The sequence below is a fragment of the Carcharhinus amblyrhynchos genome, unplaced genomic scaffold (assembly GCF_965287045.1).
Source record: "Carcharhinus amblyrhynchos unplaced genomic scaffold, sCarAmb.v2.hapA scaffold_531, whole genome shotgun sequence".
Lineage (NCBI taxonomy): Eukaryota > Metazoa > Chordata > Chondrichthyes > Carcharhiniformes > Carcharhinidae > Carcharhinus > Carcharhinus amblyrhynchos.
The window spans coordinates 96,058-114,432 of NW_027650271.1; the positions used below are offsets into that span (position 1 = coordinate 96,058).

The window sequence follows — 18,375 nt, forward strand, 5'->3', positions numbered from 1 at the left end:
TTTCTATCAGATCCCCTCTCTCTCTTCTAAACTCCATAAAATATAATCCTAGCAGATTTAGTAAGGGGTGGTATTATCACTAAACTATTAATCCAGAAACTCAGCTAATGTTCTGGGGGACCTGGGTTCGAATCCCGCCACGGCAGATGGTGGAATCTGAACTCCATTCAAAAAAAAACTGGGATTAAGAATCTACTGATGACCCATCTGGTTCCCTTTAGGGAAGGAAATCTGCCATCCTTACCCCGGTCTGGCCTACATGTGACTCCAGAGCCACAGCAATGTGGTTGACTTTCCAAGGGGCAACTAGGGATGGGCAATAAATGCTGGCCCAGCCAGCGACACCCATGTCCCACAAATGAATAAAAAAAGTCTCTTCTCGTGTGACAGACCTGCCATCCCAGGAATCAGCCTGGGAAACTTTCGCTGCTCTCCCTCTATAGCAAGGGCATCCTTCCTCAGATAAGGAGACCAAAACTGCTCCCAATACTCCAGGTGTGGCCTCACCAACGTCCTGTACAATTGCAGCAAAACATCCCTATACTGTAATCTTCTTGCTACGCAGCCTCATCAATGCCCAACAGGATGGGCCGAAGGGCCGCTGTGCTGTAAAACTCTGGGACTCCCAGGGCAGGTAGAGTAATTCATTGAATCATTGAATCCCTACAGTGCACAAGGCAGCCATTCGGCCCATCGAGACTGCACCAACCACAATCCCACCCAGGCTCTATTCCTGTAACCCTTCATATTTACCCTGCTAATCCCACTGACACGAGGGACAATTTAGCATGGCCAATCCACCCAACCTGCACATCTTTGGATGCTGAGGGACAATTTAGCATGGCCAATCCACCTAACCTGCACATCTTTGGACGCTGAGGGACAATTTAGCACGGCCAATCCATCTAAGCCTCACGTTTGGGACTATGGGAAGAAACGGGAGCACCCGGAGAGAACCCACGCAGACACGGGGAGAACATGCAAACTCCGCACAGACAGTGGCCCAAGCCGGGAATCGAACTCAGGTCCCTGGCGCTGTGAGGCAGCAGTGCTAACCCACCTTGCCGGCCCAGTTAAGAGACAGGAGGGAACTCTGGCCTGGTCTCGGCTGCTCTGACCCCAGTACCCAGCTCCACAATTAGCTGCTGAGTGTCGATTTGGCTGGGCTGCGAAGATGCTAGGGATTTTTCCTGAGTCATTTGCTCTTGGTGCTAACTCCCCCCTAGCACCGTACGAATGTGACGCGGCGCCCCCTCCCCACCCCCCTGCGGTTACCATTTCTCCGCGCCGCTCCGGCCGCTGTTCAGGTCGTTCTTCTCCGGCGGGTCGTACTTGTCGAGCTCCGGGAAACCCTTCGAGGCCCGCGGCGTCTCACCCTGCGCCGCGTACATATAGTCGAGGCCACCGAGCTTCCACTCGCCGGCGCGGTCCACGAACACCGCCGCCGTGCAGACGTTGTTGTGGACGAGGCCACAGTCGTGGACCAGGAAGCTCAGGGCTTTCTGCGAAGGCAGGAGAAAGACGGTCAGGCCACATCAACCCACGTTCACCTGCCACCTTGGCAGGACCTTCAGTCAATGGTCGGGCGTTGGAGAATAGAGTTAAAGTTGACTTATTAGTCAAAAGTAAGGCTTACATTAACACTGCAATGAAGTTACTGTGAAATTCCCCTAGTCGTCTATTTAGAATTTAGCATGGCCAATCCACCTAACCTACACATCTTTAGATACTAAGGGGCAATTTAGCATGGCCAATCCACCTAACCTGCACATCTTTAGATACTAAGGGGCAATTTAGCATGGCCAATCCACCTAACCTACACATCTTTAGACACTAAGGGGCAATTTAGCACGGCCAATCCACCTAGCCCGTACATCTTTCGGACAGCAGGAGGAAACCGGGGCACCCAGAGGAAACCCACACAGACACAGGGAGAATGTGCAGACTCCGTACAGTGTGACCCAAGCCGGGAAGCGAACCCAGGTCCCTGGTGCTGTGAGGCAGCAGCGCTCATCACTGGGCCACCGTGCCCCCCCCACTGTGCAAGAGATATCGTTATCTGTCACTTTGAACTGGAAGTGGTCATGTCTGACCATTCGAAATGTCGCCGCTTTTCCTTCATCACGCACCCCCCCCCCCCTCCCATCGAGGTGATAATGGATAAGGGGCAATTTAGCATGGCCAATCCCCCTAACCTGCACATCTTTGGACTGTGGGAGGAAACCCATACAGACACGGGGAGAATGTGCAGACTCTGCACAGACAGTGACCCAAGCCAGGAATCGAACTGGGGTCCCTGGCGCTGTGAGGCAGCAGCATTAACCCATTGTGCCACCTTGCTGGCCCTGAACCAAAGAGGTTCAAGTTGTCTTGTATGAACAGTGAGGAGGCCATTCAGCCCCTCGAGCCTGCTCTGCCATTTAATAAGATTATGGCCGATCTGATGGTAACCTCAAATCTGCACCCCACCTACCCCGATAACCTTTCACCTCCCTCCCCCTCACCAAGAATCTATCCGCGTCTGCGGCAGAGTGATGAACACTTCTGCCTCACGGCACTAGGGACCCGGGTTCGATTCCCGGCTCGAGTCACTGTCTGTGCGGAGTCTGCACGTTCTCCCCGTGTCTGCGTGGGTTTCCTCTGGGTGCTCCGGTTTCCCCTCCCCCAGTGTGAGAGCTGTGCTGGTTTGGGCCGTGCTAAATTCTCCCTCAGTGTAACCCGAGCAGGCGCTAGAGTGTGGTGACTAGGGAATTTTCACAGTAACTTCATTGCGGTGTTAACGCAAGCCGACTTGTGACACCAGTAAACGAGGCTAAAAGCTTAAATGTTGGCATCTAGGCTTCGTAAGATACTTTGGGGTGCGGACCCGGGATCCTAACATATTGCAATGTCACTCCCCAACCCCTTCAATGATACAAGGCAGTGTCGTGTCCAGCCAGTAATGTCACAGAGCTGTACAATCTTACCACAATCTGATGGAGCCCCCATGAGATCTCTTGTTCGTTCAGTTCTCCCGCTGCCTGTCTTGTTTTCAGGTAGGCAGGGAGTGGCGTTATCGGCTCTGTCACGATGTGTATGCATCTCTCGGTCTTCGATGTGAAAACAAGAAAGGGTTACTCCTGACGTGTATAAAGAACGACCAAAAACATTCCCCCCAACCCCACCCCCAAAATCCAACATTCTTCTTCAAGAACGGCACGGTGGCACAGCGGTTAACACTGCTGCCTCACAACGCCAGGGACCTGGGTTCCCTTCCCGGCACGGCGTCTGAGTGAAGTCTGCATGTTCTCCCCGTGTCTGCGTGGGTTTCCTCTGGGTTCTTCAGCTTCCTCCTGCAGATGTGTGTTAGGTGGATTGGCCATGCTACGTTGTTCCTTAGTGTCCAAGGATGTGCAGAATAGGTGACTGGCAATTTAGCACGGTCAATCCACCTAACCCGCACATCTTTGGACTGTGGGAGGAAACTGGAGCACCCGGAGGAAACCCACGCAGATATGGGGAGAACATGCAGACTCCACACAGACGCAAGCTGGGAATGGAACCCGGGTCTCCGGCGCCATGAGGCAACAGTGATAACCACTGAGCTGCCCCTATGTAAACCCCTCCTATTTCAGCTTTCCTTTAATACAGGCACAAAATCTGCCCGATCCAATCTGTCCTCCCAAATTAAAAAGTTTCCCAATTAAAGCAGAGTGCCAGAAATTCTAAGAGAGCAACCTGGGCGACAGTTCTCAGATTTGACCGGGCAAATGCTGGGATGGGGAGAGGGTTCAGACAAGAGAGAACGAGATCTTTTCCCATCTCAGAGCGCGAGGGTTTAACCTGTGGAATTCTCTCCCCATCAGAGAACAGTGGGGGCTGTGAGTCATTAAATATAGTTGGATGAGGGTGGAGTTGGGGACCAAGTGTAGTGTGTCAAAATTCACAGATGACACTAAGATGAGCGGCAGAGCAAAGTGTGCAGAGCACGCAGAAAGTCTGCAAAGGGATACAGATAATCTAAGTGAGTGGGCGAGGGTCTGGCAGATGGAGTACAAATGTTGGTAAATGTGAGGTAATCCATTTTGGCAAGAATAACAGCAAAATGGATTATTTAAATGGTAAAAAATTGCAGCATGCTGCTGTGCAGAGGGATCTGGGCGTCTTTGTGCATGAATCGCAAGGAGTTGGTTTGCAGCAGGTAACGAAGAAGGCAAATGGAATTTTGTCCTTCATTGCGAGAGGGATGGAGTTTAAAAACAGCGAGGTTATGTTACAGCTGTCTAAGGTGCTGGTGAGGCCACACCTGGAGTACTGTGTACAGTTTTGGTCTCCTTACTTGAGAAAGGATATACTGGCACTGGAGGGGGTGCAGAGGAGATTCACTAGGTTGATTCCAGAGTTGAGGAGACACTGAGTAGACTGGGGCTATATTCATTGGAATTCAGAAGAACGAGGGGGAGATCTTAGAGAAACAGATAAGATTATGAAGGGAATAGATAAGATAGAAGCAGGGAGGTTGTTTCCACTGGCAGGTGAAACTAGAACGAGGGGGCATGGCCTCAAAATAAGGGGGAGCAGATTTAGGACTGAGTTGAGGAGGAACTTCTTCACCCAAAGGGTTGTGAATCTGTGGAATTCCCTGCCCAGTTGAGGGTCCCTCATTGAATGTTTTTAAGGCAAGGACAGATAGATTTTTGAACAGTAAAGGAATTAAGGGTTATGGTGAGCGGGTGGATAAGTGGAGCTGAGTCCACAAAAAGATCAGCCATGATCTTATTGAATTTGCATTCAAGAGGCGGCTGGATATAGCACTTGGGGCGAATAGGATCAAAGGTTATGGGGACGTTCTGGTTCTCGAGGGAGTGCAGCGAAGGTTTACCAGGCTAATTCTGGGGACTGATGTACGAGGAGAGATTGACTAGGTTAGGATTGTTTTCGCTGGAGTTCAGGCGAATGAGGGGGAATCTCACAGAGATCTATAAAATTCTCACAGGACTAGACAGGGTAGATGCTGGGAGGATGTTCCCGATGGCGAGAGGAGTCCAGGACCAGGGGGTCACAGTCTGAAGATTGGGGGTAGACCATTTAGGACGGAGGTGAGGAGACATTTCTTCACCCGGTGAGCCTGTGGAATTCATTCCCACAGGAAGTAGTTGATGCCAAAACATTGAATGTGTTAAATAGGCGGCTGGATATAGCACTTGGGGTCAAAGGGGGGAAAGCAGGATGAGGCTATTGAGTCGGACAATCAGCCATGATGTTGGTGAATGGGGAGCAGGATCAAAGGGCCGAATGGCCTCCTTCTGGTCCTAAGTCTGACAATCCTTCCTCAGGAGATACATTCAATGTGACACTTGGAGATTTGTCCCTTGTTTCTCTCCCTCCAGAATACACACAGACGGCCCCACTTACCTCTAACCCGTCAATGAAGGACAGGATGTTGGGGTGTCGGAGAGTTTTCAGTCGCTTAAAGGCTGCTTTTGCCACTTGTGTCTGCTCTTCTGAGTTCGGTTTGATGTCATAGACGAATATCGAGACGGGCTCATTGGTACCCTGTGGAGGGGAGGGAGAGAGGGGGAATGTTAGACACAGACCTGGCTCCGCTCAGCGTTGGAACTGTCCAGCTTCCTAAAACTTTCCAAGGGCGCCTGCTCCTTAACCAGTGACTCCTGCTAGCTAGCAGTGTATGTGTAGGGCTATCTACCCAACGCAGGGGCAGGATTGGCTGTGAAAATCCCCCCTCACTCCCATGGAGGGCCAGAGAGGGAGGGCTGTGAGGGAGGCAAGAGAGAGGGAGGAAGAGAGGAGGAGGAGGTCCGGGGGTTGGTAGAGCCAGAGGAAAATTGGGGAGGAGGGTAAGAAGGGGGAGGACTAGGGGTGGTGGGGAGCAGAGGAAGGTGAGGAGGAGAACCAGGGGTGGGGAGGTGGATGACGGAGCAGAGGGCGAAAGGGGAAGTGGGGGGGGAAAACGATGACGACACTCCACCATTTTCTGATACTGCACTTACTGAACATACATACTTGCCAACTCACGCAGTCTAATTCACCTATTTGTCCATAGACCTATGACTGTGTGGTCAAATTCCCGTCCAACTTGATTTTCAGGTTTGCTGGTGACACCACCGTAGTGGGTCGGATCTCAAACAACTCAAACAGTGAGTACAGGAATGAGACTGAGAATCTGGTGAACAATACTGGCAACAATAATCTCTCCCTCAACATCAACAAAACGAAGGAGATTGTCATCGACTTCAGCAAGCGTAAAGGAGAACGTGCCCCTGTCTACATCAACGGGGAGGAAGTGAAAATGGTCGAAATCTTCAAGTTTTTAGGTGTCCAGATCACCAACCTGTCCTGGTCCCCCCCACACTGACACTATAATTAAGAAAGCCCCACCAACGCCTCTACTTTCTCAGAAGACTAAGGAAATTTGGCATGTCCGCTACGACTGTCACCAACTTTTACAGACGCCCCATAGAAAGCATCCTTTCTGGATGTATCACAGCTCGGTCTGGGCTCCTGCTCTGCCCAAGACCGCAAGGAACTACAATGGGTTGCGAATGTAGCCCAGTCCCATCACACAAACCAGCCTCCCATCCATCGACTCTGTCTACACTTCCCGCTGCCTCAGGAAAAGCAGCCGGCATAATCAAGGACCCCATGCACCCCGGACATTCTCTTCCACCTTCTTCCATTGGGAAAAAGGTACAAAAGTCTAAGGTCATGTACCAACCGACTCAAGAACAGCTTCTTCCCTGCTGCTGTCAGACTTTTGAATGGACCTACCTCGCATTAAACTGATCTTTCTCTACACCCTAGCTGTGACTGTAACACTGCATTCTGCACTCTCTCATTTCCTTCTCTATGAACAGTATGCTTTGTCTGTATAACATGCAAGAAACAATACTTTTCACTGCATCCCAATACATGTGACAATAATAAATCAAATCTCTGAAGGTGGAAAGGCAGGTTATCAGGGTGGTGAAAGAGGCATATGGCACACTGGCCTTTGTCAATCGGGGTGTAGATTATAAAGGCAGAGAGATCATGATGGAGTTGTGTTGAACTTTGGTGAGGCCACAGTGTGATGGATTGGGCTACATTCACAACCTTTTGTAGTTCCTTGTGGTCTGGGGCAGAGCAGGAGCCCATACCAAGCTGTGATACAACCAGAAAGAATGCTTTCTATGGGGCATCTGTAAAAGTTGGTGACAGTCGTAGCGGACATGCCAAATTTGCTTAGTCTTCTGAGAAAGTAGAGGCGTTGGTGGAGTTCCAGACACCCACCACCCTCTATGTAAAAAAAACTGCCTCACACATCTCCTTTAAACCTTGTCCCTTGCACCTTAAGCCTGTGCCCCCCTAGTAATTGACTCTTCCACCCTGGGGAAAAAGCTTCTGACTATCCACTCTGTCCATGCCTCTCATAATCTTGTAGACTTCTATTAGGTCGCCCCTCAACCTCCGACACTCCAGTGAGAACAAACCAAGATTCTCCAACCTCTCCTCATAGCTAATACCCTCCATACCAGGGCAACATCCTGGTAAATCTTTTCTGTACCCTCTACAAAGTCTCCACATCCTTCTGGTAGTGTGGCAACCAGAATTGAACACTATATTCCAAGTGCGGCCTAACTGAGGTTCTATAAAGCTGCAACATGACTTGCCAATTTTTAAACTCAATGCACTGGCCGATGAAGGCAAGCATGCCGTATGCCTTCTTGACTACCTTCTCCACCTGTGTTGCCACTTTCAGTGACCTGTGTACCCGTACACCCAGATCCCCCTGCCTATCAATACTCTTAAAGGCTTCTGCCATTTATTGTGTATTTCCTAACTGTATTAGACCCTCCAAAATGCATTACCTCGCATTTATCAGGATTAAATTCCATCTGCCATCTCTCCTCCCAAGCCACCAGCCGATCTATACCCTGCTGTATCCTCCGATGGCCCTCATCACTATCCGCAAATCCACCAACCTGTGTGTCGTCCGCAAATTTACTAATCAATACTACTTTCTACTCACTGCTCAGTGAAACCACAGGGGATTTGGATTGTCCCAGACGCTCCATCAGCAATTCTGTAAACAGGGCTCCAGTAATTTGCTCACCTTGTAATTCTCGACATGCAATTCTCGGCGAGTTAAAGCTATCCCACAGGACTGCGGTTATCTGGATCAGAGCACTGATACCGGTGGAACACGGAAATGGGCAAAGGGTGTCCTCCGCCACACCTGCCTCAGATCCAAGAATCCCTACAGTGCAGGAGGCCGTTCGGCCCATCGAGTCCGCACCGACCACAATCCCACCCAGGCCCTATCTCCGTAACCCCACACATTTACCCCCTGACACTAAGGGGCAATTTAGCATGGCCGATCCACCTAAGCAGCGTGTCTTTGGGACTGTGGGAGGAAACCGGAGCACCCGGAGGAAACCCACGCAGACACAGGGAGAGTGTGCAGACTCCGCACAGACAGTCACTCGAGCTGGGAATTGAACGCGGGTCCCTGGCGTTCTGAGGCAGCAGTGCTAACTGCTGTGCCACTGTAAGACATTAGTGACTCAAAAAATTTGGACACCAGAATTGGTGCGTTGTTTCAAACATCTCTGTGCTACGGCGTGAGTGTTATTTTACACTGACAACATAGAAACTAGATGCAGGAGGCGGCCATTTGGCCCTTCCAGTCCCGCTCCGCCATTCATTTTGATCACGTCTGATCATCAAATTCAATATCCTGATTCTCCCCCAATATCCCTCGATCCCTTTAGCCCCAAGAGCGACATCTAATTTCTTCCTGAAATCACACAACGTTTTGGCCTCAACTACTTTCTGTGGGAGTGAATTCTACCGCTCTCTGGGTGAAGAAATTTCTCACCTCAGTCCTAAAAGGTTTACCCCTTATCCTCAAACTCTGGACTCCCCCCACCATGGGGAACATTCTTTCTGAATCTACCCTGTCTAACCCTGTTAGAATTTTATAAGTTTCTATCAGATCCCCTCTCACTCTTCTAAACTCCAGTGAATATAATTCTAACCGACTTAGTCTCTCCTCAGATGACAGACCTGCCATCCCAGGAATCAGCCTGATAACTAAACTGGACACAGCCATATAAACACTGTGGCTACCAGAGCAGGTCAGAGGCTGGGAATCCTGCAGAAAGTAACTCATCTCCTGACTCCCCCCCAAAGCCTGTCCACTGGGAATCCTGCAGAGAGTAACTCACCTCCTGACTCCCCCCAAAGCCTGTCCACTGGGAATCCTGCAGAAAGTAACCCACCTCCTGACTACCACCCTGCAAAGCCTGTAGACCATCAACAAAGGACAAATCAGGAGTGAGACATGGAATCATAGAACTCGTACAGTGCAGGAACAGCTCATTCAGCCCATAGAGTCTGCACTGACCCTCCGCAAGAGCATCCCTGCGACCCCTCCTCATGACAGACCTGCCATCCCAGGGATCAGACCCCCAGGAATCCTCAAGCTATGACTACCCCTCACTCTCTCCACCGTTCTGGGCACAGAGAGAGGTGGAGGCACCATTCCACTTTATAATAAACAATTTCAAACAACACAGATAAGGCAGTGGCACAGTGGGTTAGCGCTGCTGCCTCATAGCACCAGGGACCCAGGTTCAATTCATGGCTTGGGTCACTATCTGTGTGAAGTCTGCATGTTCTCCCCGTGTCTACATGGGTTTCCTTCAGGTGCTCCGGTTTCCTCCCACAGTCCAAAGATGTGCTGGTTGGGTAGACTGGCCGTGCTAAATTGCCCCTTAGTGTCCAGATATGTGTAGGTTAGGGGGACTGGCTATACTATACTGTCCCTTAGTGTCCAAAGATGTGCAGGTTAGGTGGATTGGCCATGCTAAATTGCCCATAGTGCCAGGGGATTAGCTAAGGTAAGTGCATGGAGTTATAGGGATAGGAGAAAGTGGTCAGTGCAGACTCCATGGGCTGAATGACCTCCTTCTGCATTGTAGGGAACTCTATGATATAATTTTGATATAGTTCTGGGGGGGTTATGACTTGAGTCGATATGTGGGGGATTTTTTTTGATGGGAGGATTGGAATGAGCCTGGTTTCTTGGGGTTAGGCTCGCACAGGAGGCAGTACGTGGCCACCCAGGCCTATTGTTGACACCAAAGCCTCGGTCTTTCCTGGGGCGGGCTGCCGGGGAGGAGGCTCCCTGAGGCGGCCGGCCCCGCTACCCGAGGCCGAGGCTGCGGTCCGGGCCTGGTGTCGGCAGCCGGGCTTTCCCCGGAGTGGGCAGTAACAAGGGTGTGGGGGCGGGTGGTTTTGAGTTACCTTCTTGCGGCCCTGCTGCAGCTGCCAGATGCCCGGTCCGGCCTGGGGGTCGCCGCCGCCACCGCTGGTCTCGAAGGAGAAATCCCTCAGCGGGTCCCGGCTGAAGAAGCCCCACATCGCGGCCCCTCCCACATTCCCCTGGCCCCGCCCATCCCACTGATCTCACTTCCTGGAGACCGCCGCCACGTGGAGCGGAAACCGGTCGCGCTTCCGGTCCTGGGACCGCCTACTCCCTCGGCCCCGCCCCCCAAACCGGCGGACAGTCCATGACCCTAACCCCGCCCACTTGTCCTTGGACCCGCCCATCCATCCATCCATCCATAGACTCCGCCTACCTCTTGACTCGCTCCATTCTTGGCACCGACCATTCTCTGCGCAGTTTCGAAGCCACGCCCCGTCCTTTAGCCCCGCCCAGTACGTTAAAACCGCGCAGTCGACCTTCCTTAGCCCCGCCCATTCAAAAACCACGCCCATTCTTAGCAGCGCACATTCAAAAACCACGCCCATTCTTAGCCCCGCCCATTCAAAAACCTTGCCCATTCTTAGCCCCGCCCATTCAAAAACCGTGCCCATTCTTAGCCCCGCCCATTCAAAAACCGTGCCCATTCTTAGCCCCGCCCATTCAAGAAACACGCCCATTCTTAGCAGTGCCGATTCAAAAACCACGCCCATTCTTAGCCCCGCCCATTCAAAAACACGCCCATTCTTAGCCCCGCCCATTCAAAAAACCACGCTCATTCTTAACCCCCCGCCCATTCAAAACCACGCCCATTATTAGTCCCCGCCCATTCAAAACCATGCCCACTCTTAGCCCCGCCCATTCAAAAACCATGCCCACTCTTAGCCCCGCCCATTCAAAACCACGCCCATTCTTAGCCCCCGCCCATTTGGTGCCGCCCCCTGAGCCCACCCATTGCCATGGAGATGCCGGCCTTGGCCTGGGGGAAACGCAGTGAGAAGCCTGACAACACCAGGTTAAAGTCCAACAGATTTATTTGATAGTAAACCCACAAACTTTCGAGGTTTCCCCTCTTTGTCAGGTGAATGGAGAGTTCTGGCCTCAGACAGAGCATATGAAGCACAGACGGTTTACAGATTACTGATTAGAATGCAAATCCTTACACCTAACCTGCTGTTCAAGTCCTAAAATGGCTGACAATGTGAGTGGAAGGAGCACTGATCACAGGTTAAAGAGATGTGTGTTGTCTCCAGACAGTACAGTGAGTGAGGTTTGGCCAACCCAGACAAGTCACGGGGGGTTATAGACAGTGCGACATGAACCCAAGGTCTCGGGTGAGGCCGTCCTCACGCGTGCGAGGAACTCGGCCACCGGTCTCCGCTCAGCGACTGTCGTGTCTCGTGAAGGCCGCCTTGGAGAACGCTGACCCGAAGGTCAGAGGCCGGGTGCCCGTGACCCGCCGAAGTGTTCGCCAACAGGAAGGGGAACAGTCTCGCCTTGGTGATTGTCGAGCGGTGTTCGTTCATCCGCTGCCGTAGCGTCTGCACGGTCTCCCCAATGTACTGTTCTTCGGGACATCCTTTCCTGCAACGTATCAGGTAGGCAACGTTGGCCGAGTTGCAAGAGTATTTACCGTGTACCTGGTGGATGGTGTTCTCACGTGTGATGATGGTATCCATGTCGATGATCCGGCATGTCTTGCAAAGGTTGCTGTGGCAAGGTTGTGTGGTGTCGTGGTCACTGTTCTCCTGAAGGCTGGGTAGTTTGCTGCGGACAATGGTCTGTTTGAGGTTGTGTGGTTGTCTGAAAGCAAGAAGTGGGGGTGTGGGGATGGCCCTGGCGAGATGTTCGTCTTCATCAATGACATGTTGAAGACTCCAGAGAAGATGTCGTAGCTTCTCCGCTCCGGGGAAGTACTGGACGACGAAGGGTACTCTGCCCACCGTGTCCCATGTTTGTAATCTGAGGAGATCGGTGCGGTTTTTCACTGCGGCGCATCGGAACTGTCGATCTATGAGTCGACCGCCATATCCTGTTCTTATGAGAGCATCTTTCAGGGTCTGGAGGTGTCTGTCACGATCCTCCTCATCTGAGCAAATCCTGTGTCTTCGGAGGGCTTGTCCATAGGGGATGGATTCTTTAACATGTTTAGGGTGGTAGCTAGAGAAGTGGAGCATTGTGAGATTGTCTGTGGGCTCGCGGTACAGTGAGGTGCTGAGGTGACCGTCCTTGATGGAGATGCGTGTGTCCAAGAATGCAACTGATTCTGCGGAATAGTCCATGGTGAGTCTGATGGTGGGATGGAACTTGTTGATATCATCATAAACTATAAGATGATATCAACAAATTCCATCCCACCATCAGACTCACCCCCACCCCCACATCCTCAGCCCGGTCCTCGCTCCCTAGCCCCTCCCGTACTCCTTGGCCCCACCCCCTCTCCCTCTCCCTATCCCCACCCTCACCCCATAACCCTGCCCTAATTCTAACCCCGCCCCCACTTCCTAACCACGCCCCCACCCCTTAACCCTGCCCCGTCTCTCTGTCCCCTCCCTGAATCCCTTACCACGCCCCCACACGCTAACCCTGCCCCCACACCCTGTCCCTGCCCCCACCCCTATCACCGCCCCTTCCTAGCCCCGCCCCTCTCCTCCAGGTTGCTCCATGGCTCTGGGTTCGAATCCCCGTCCCGCTACCGGCGGGATTTAATAATTTACATTTAACACATTTATTAATTCAAACATTATATATTTCTGCTCACTTCATGAATAAAGTCATTTAATATTCATTATTTTAAAAAGGCTGTATCGATTTATATCAATAATTAAATTGACGTTTTAATTAAATATCAAAAAGCGAGAAAATTAAAATTTAAAAAATTTATTAATTTCAATCAAATTGAAATTTTAATTTAAAATCTGAGAATTTAAAAATATTTAAATTTATTCGCAAAATTGAAATTGATTACAAATAATTTAACTGAAAATTAAAAAAAAGCAAGACAATTCAAATTTAATTTCAAAATTTAAAACTTGAATTCAAAATTGCCATTAGTTAATTAAATTGATTTTTTAATTACACCTAAACACAAAGAGAAAAGATAATTTAAAAAAGTTTTATTAATTTCAATCAATTCAATTGTCCTTTTAATTAAACATTCAAAAGTGAGAAAATTAAAATTTAAAAATTTTATTACTTTCGATCAAATTGAAATTTTAATTTAAAATATGAGAAATTAAGAATATTTAAATTTAATCTCAAAATTTGTGTTGATTACAAATAATTTAACTGAAAATTTAAAAAAGCAAGAGAATTCAAATTTAATTTCAAAATTTAAATCTTGATTACAAAATTGGTGTTGATTACAAATAATTTGAAAGAAAATTTAATAATTTGGTGAGTCCCGACCACAAGTTCTGGAAGTTGCTCCCTAAACTGGGTCGCCCCCACACTCAGGTCTCTTTAAGATGCTCCTTAAACCCGACCTCTTTGACCGAGCTTTTGGTCATCAGACCTTATATGTACAGCCCGGTGTCTTCTCCCATCGTGTACCTGCAAGCTTGTCCTCGATCCTTTGTGAGTTTAGAGGTGCCGCGTTGATGAAGGTTGTTGTTGCATTTAAAGGGATCTTGTTGAGAGCAATTGCTTTCCTGTCCATTTGTTGAGTAGATCCATTGGGATCAAGTCCATGTTTTGTGTTCCGCACCCTAGCGTAGGTAATAAAACAACCGCCCCTGACCCACCTACCCTCCCACCGATTCACAGGGACATTATCAAATATCGCTGCAGTCCCCGCGTGGTGTAGGTACACCCACAGCGCTGTTAGGGAGGGAGTTCCAGGATTTTGACCCCAGCCACAGTGAAGGAACGGCCGACATATTTCCAAGTCGGGATGGTGAGTGGCTCAGAGGGGGACCTTGCAGGGGGTGGTGTTCCCCATGTGTCTGCTGCCCACCCCCCCTTGTCCTTCTAGGTGGTAGAGGTGGCGGGTTTGGAAGGTGCTGTGGAAGGAGCCTTGGCGAGTCGCTGCAGTGCATCTTGTAGATGGTACACACTGCTGCCACTGTGCGTTGGTGGTGGAGGGAGTGAATGTTTGTGGTTAGCGTGTCGATCGAGTGGGACTGCTTTGTCCTGGATGGTGTCGAGCTTCTCGAGTGTTGTTGGGAGCTGCACTCATCCAGGCAAGTGGAGAGTATTCCATCAACACTCCTGACTTGTGTCCTTGTAGATGGTGGACAGGCTTTGTGGAGGGGAGTCAGGAGGTGAGTTACTCTCCGCAGGATTCCCAGTGGACAGGCTTTGAGGGGGGAGTCAGGAGGTGAGTTACTCTCTGCAGGATTCCCAGTGGACAGGCTTTGGGGGGAGTCAGGAGGTGAGTTACCCTCCGCAGGATTCCCAGTGGACAGGCTTTGAGGGGGGAGTCAGGAGGTGAGTTACTCCCCGCAGGATTCCCAGCCTCTGACCTGCTCTGGTAGCCACAGTGTTTATATGGCTGGGTCCAGTTCAGTTTTGGTTTTGCAGGCTGATTCCTGGGATGGCAGGTCTGTTATATGAGGAGAGAATGAGTCAGTTAGGATTATATTCATGGGAGTTTAGAAGAGTGAGAGGGGAATCTGATAGAAACTCATAAAATTCTAACAGGGTTAGACAGGGTAGATTCAGAAAGAATGTCCCCCATGGTGGGGGGAGTCCAGAACTAGGGGGTCATAGTTTGAGGATAAGGGGTAAACCTTTTAGGACTGAGGTGAGGAGAAATTACTTCACCCAGAGAGCGGTGGGATTCACTCCCACAGAAAGTAGGCTAAAATGTAGTGTGATTTCAAGATGAAATTGGGACTGCCACGGGGTCACAGTAGGTTAGCACTACTACTACCTCGCAGCACCAGGGACCTGGGTTCGATTCCCGGCTCGGGTCACTGTCTGTGTGGAGTCTGCACGTTCTTCCTGTGTCTGCGTGGGTTTCCTCCGGGTGCTCCGGTTTCCTCCCACAGTCTGAAAGACGTGCAGGTTAAGTGGATTGGCTGTGCTAAATTCTCCCTCATTGTACCCGGAGTGTGGGTGACTAGGGGATTTTCACAGTAACTTCATTGCAGTGTTAATGTAAGCCGACTTGTGAAATTAATGAATAAACTTTAACTTTTTGAGGGACAGAGAAAGAGAGACAGAGAGAGAGGCAGAGAGAGACGGATGTAGAGAGACAGAGAGAGAGACAGAAAGAGAGATAGGCAAAGAGACAGACAGAGAGAGAGATAGGCACAGAGAAACAGATATAGAGAGAGAGACAGAGAGAGAGGGAGAGACAGAGAGATAGATGTAGAGAGAGAGAGACGGAGGGAGAGAGAGACAGAGAGGTAGGCAGAGAGACAGATGTACAGAGAGAAAGGGAGAGAAAGAGAGAGACAGATGTAGGGAGAGAGAGAGATAGGCAGAGAGATAGACGTAGAGAGACGGAGAGAGAGAGACAGAGAGAGAGATAGGCAGAGTGAAACAGATGTAAAGAGTGAGAGATGTAGAGAGAGAGATAGAGAGACAGAGAGGCAGAGAGAGAGAGAGGTAGGCAGAGAGAAACAGATGTAGAAAATGAGAGAGGTAGAGAGAGAGAGAAAGACAGACAGACAGAGAGAGAGACAGATAGAAAGAGAGACAGACAGAGTCAGAGGGACAGAGAGAAAGATAGGAAGAAAGAGAGAGAGACAGGTGCAGTGAAACAGAGAGACAAAGAGAGAGTGAAGGATAGGGGGAGGGGGGAAGGGAGGAATCAGGATATTGAATCTGATGATCAGCCATGATCAAAATGAATGGCGGAGCAGGGCTGGAAGGGCTGAATGGCCTCCTCCTGCTTCTAGTTTCTCTGTTTCCACGCAAAAGCAAAAGAGCTGTTCCTTTGTGGGATCTTTCTGTGCTCCGACTAGCATTTCCTACATTGTAACGGCAACCAGCCTTCACAAAGTGGCCAGAAAGATTGGCGGCAGCGGCGGTGGTGGTGGGGGGTGGGGCGGGGTGGGGGGGGGGTTGTCCCCAGAAGGCGCTAGGGCAATGCAAAAAAGGCCTGTGTGTGGCTGTTCAGATGTGGGTATGCCGGCGTTGGACTGGCGTAAACACAGTAAAAAGTCTGACAACACCAGGTTTTAGTCCAACCGATTTATTCTATTATCAAATAAATCGGTTGGACTAAAACCTGGTGTTGTCAGACTTTTTACTGTGGCTGTTCAAAACCAGCTTCAAACACAGGGGGGCAGCAGAGGTACAGGGTGGGTGGACCTGATCGCAGGCTGAGGGGTTTAATTTATCCCTCGCTGTTGGATGGGGAGGTGAAGAGGGGGGGAGAAGGCATGGAGAGAGATGGGGGGGGGGCAAACACTTTGTCTGGGGGGAAGGGGGAGAGAGAGAGAGAGTTGGGGCAGAGAACCTCCAGCCCCCTACACCCCCTCCCTATCTCTGTAACCTCCTCCAGCCCCGATGCCCCCTCCCTATCTCTGTAACCCCCTCCAGCCCCTACACCCCCTCCCTATCTCTGTAACCCCCTCCAGCTGCTACACCCCCTCCCTATCTCTGTAACCTCCTCCAGCTGCTACACCCCCTCCCTATCTCTGTAACCTCCTCCAGTCCCTACACCCCTCCCTATCTCTGTAACCCCCTCCAGCCCCGACACCCCCTCCCTATCTCTGTAACCTCCTCCAGTCCCTACGACCCCTCCCTATCTCTGTAACCCCCTCCAGCCCCTGACACCCCCTCCCTATCTCTGTAACCTCCTCCAGCCCCTACACCCCCCTCCCTATCTCTGTAACCCCCTCCAGCACCTACACCCCCTCCCTATCTCTGTAACCCCCTCCAGCACCTACACCCCCTCCCTATCTCTGTAACCCCCTCCAGCCCCTACACCCCCCTCCCTATCTCTGTATCCCCCTCCAGCCCCCTACACCCCCTCCCTATCTCCGTAACCCCCTCCAGCCCCCTACACCCCCTCTCTATCTCTGTAACCTCCTCCAGTCCCTACACCCCGCTCCCTATCTCTGTAACCCCCTCCTGCCCCTACACCCCCTCCCTATCTCTGTAACCCCCTCCAGCCCCTACAACCCCCTCCCTATCTCTGTAACCCCCTCCAGCCCCTACACCCCACTCCCTATCTCTGTAGCCCCCTACACCCCCTCCCTATCTCTGTATCCCCCTCCAGCCCCCTACACCCCCTCCCTATCTCTGTAACCTCCTCCAGTCCCTACACCCCACTCCCTATCTCTGTAACCCCCTCCAGCCCCTACACCCCCTCCCTATCTCTGTAACCTCCTCCAGTCCTGACACCCCCCTCCCTATCTCCGTAACCCCCTCCAGCCCCCTACACCCCCTCCCTATCTCTGTAACCCCCTCCAGCCCCTACACCCCCTCCCTATCTCTGTAACCCCCTCCAGCCCCTACACCCCCTCCCTATCTCTGTAACCCCCTCCAGCCCCTACACCCCCTCCCTATCTCTGTAACCTCCTCCAGTCCCTACACCCCCCTCCCTATGTCTGTAACCCCCTCCAGCCCCTACACCCCCTCCCTATCTCTGTAACCTCCTCCAGCCCCCTACACCCCCCCCTCCCTATCTCTGTAACCTCGTCCAGCCCCTACACCCCTCCAAGATCTCTGCATTCTTCCAATTCTGTCTTTTTGAGCATCCCCCGATTCCGATCGCTCAGCTATTGGTGGCCGTACCTTCAGCTGCCGGGGGGGGAGTAGGTGTTTGGGAGGGTTTGAGAGGGGCCCTAAGCTCTGGAATTCCCTCGCTGAATCTCTCCACTTCTCTCTCTCTGTCTCTCTCTCTCTCTCTCACTCTCTCTCTCTCAGTCTCCCTCTCCCTGTCTCTCTGTCTCTGTCTCTCTCTCTCTGTCTTCTCTCCCTCTCTGTCTCCCTCTCCCTGTCTCTCTGTCGCTGTCTCTCTTTCTCTCTATCTCTCCCATTCTCTCTCTGTCTCTCTCTCTCTCTGTCTCTCTCATTCTCTCTCTCTCTGTCTCTCTCTCTCACACTCTCTCTCTCTCTCATTGGAGGGATTTGCAGCAAGTACAGGAACATCTGCTGTGCCTCCTGTGTTTGTTCTTTAAGCTTGTCTCGAGCTGTGTCCGTCTCCTCGTAGGGGGGAGTATCTTCCTCTC

The 18,375-nt window shown here is 51.2% G+C and overlaps 1 protein-coding gene across 1 annotated transcript in view; it reads right to left on the reverse strand.

Annotated features, from left to right (window-relative positions):
- Positions 1 to 10,419, reverse strand: part of scyl1 (SCY1-like, kinase-like 1) — a 31,003-nt gene extending 20,584 nt beyond the window's left edge. Inside the window, exons 1-4 of the mRNA XM_080184025.1 lie at positions 10,288 to 10,419; positions 5,395 to 5,535; positions 2,967 to 3,089; positions 1,276 to 1,502 (exon numbers count right to left, since the gene is read on the reverse strand). Coding sequence (XP_080040151.1) covers positions 1,276 to 1,502; positions 2,967 to 3,089; positions 5,395 to 5,535; positions 10,288 to 10,404 — 608 coding nt within the window. The 5' untranslated portion in view covers positions 10,405 to 10,419. The remainder of the gene's footprint in view (positions 1 to 1,275; positions 1,503 to 2,966; positions 3,090 to 5,394; positions 5,536 to 10,287) is intronic.
- Between the last annotated feature and the right edge of the window lie 7,956 nt (positions 10,420 to 18,375).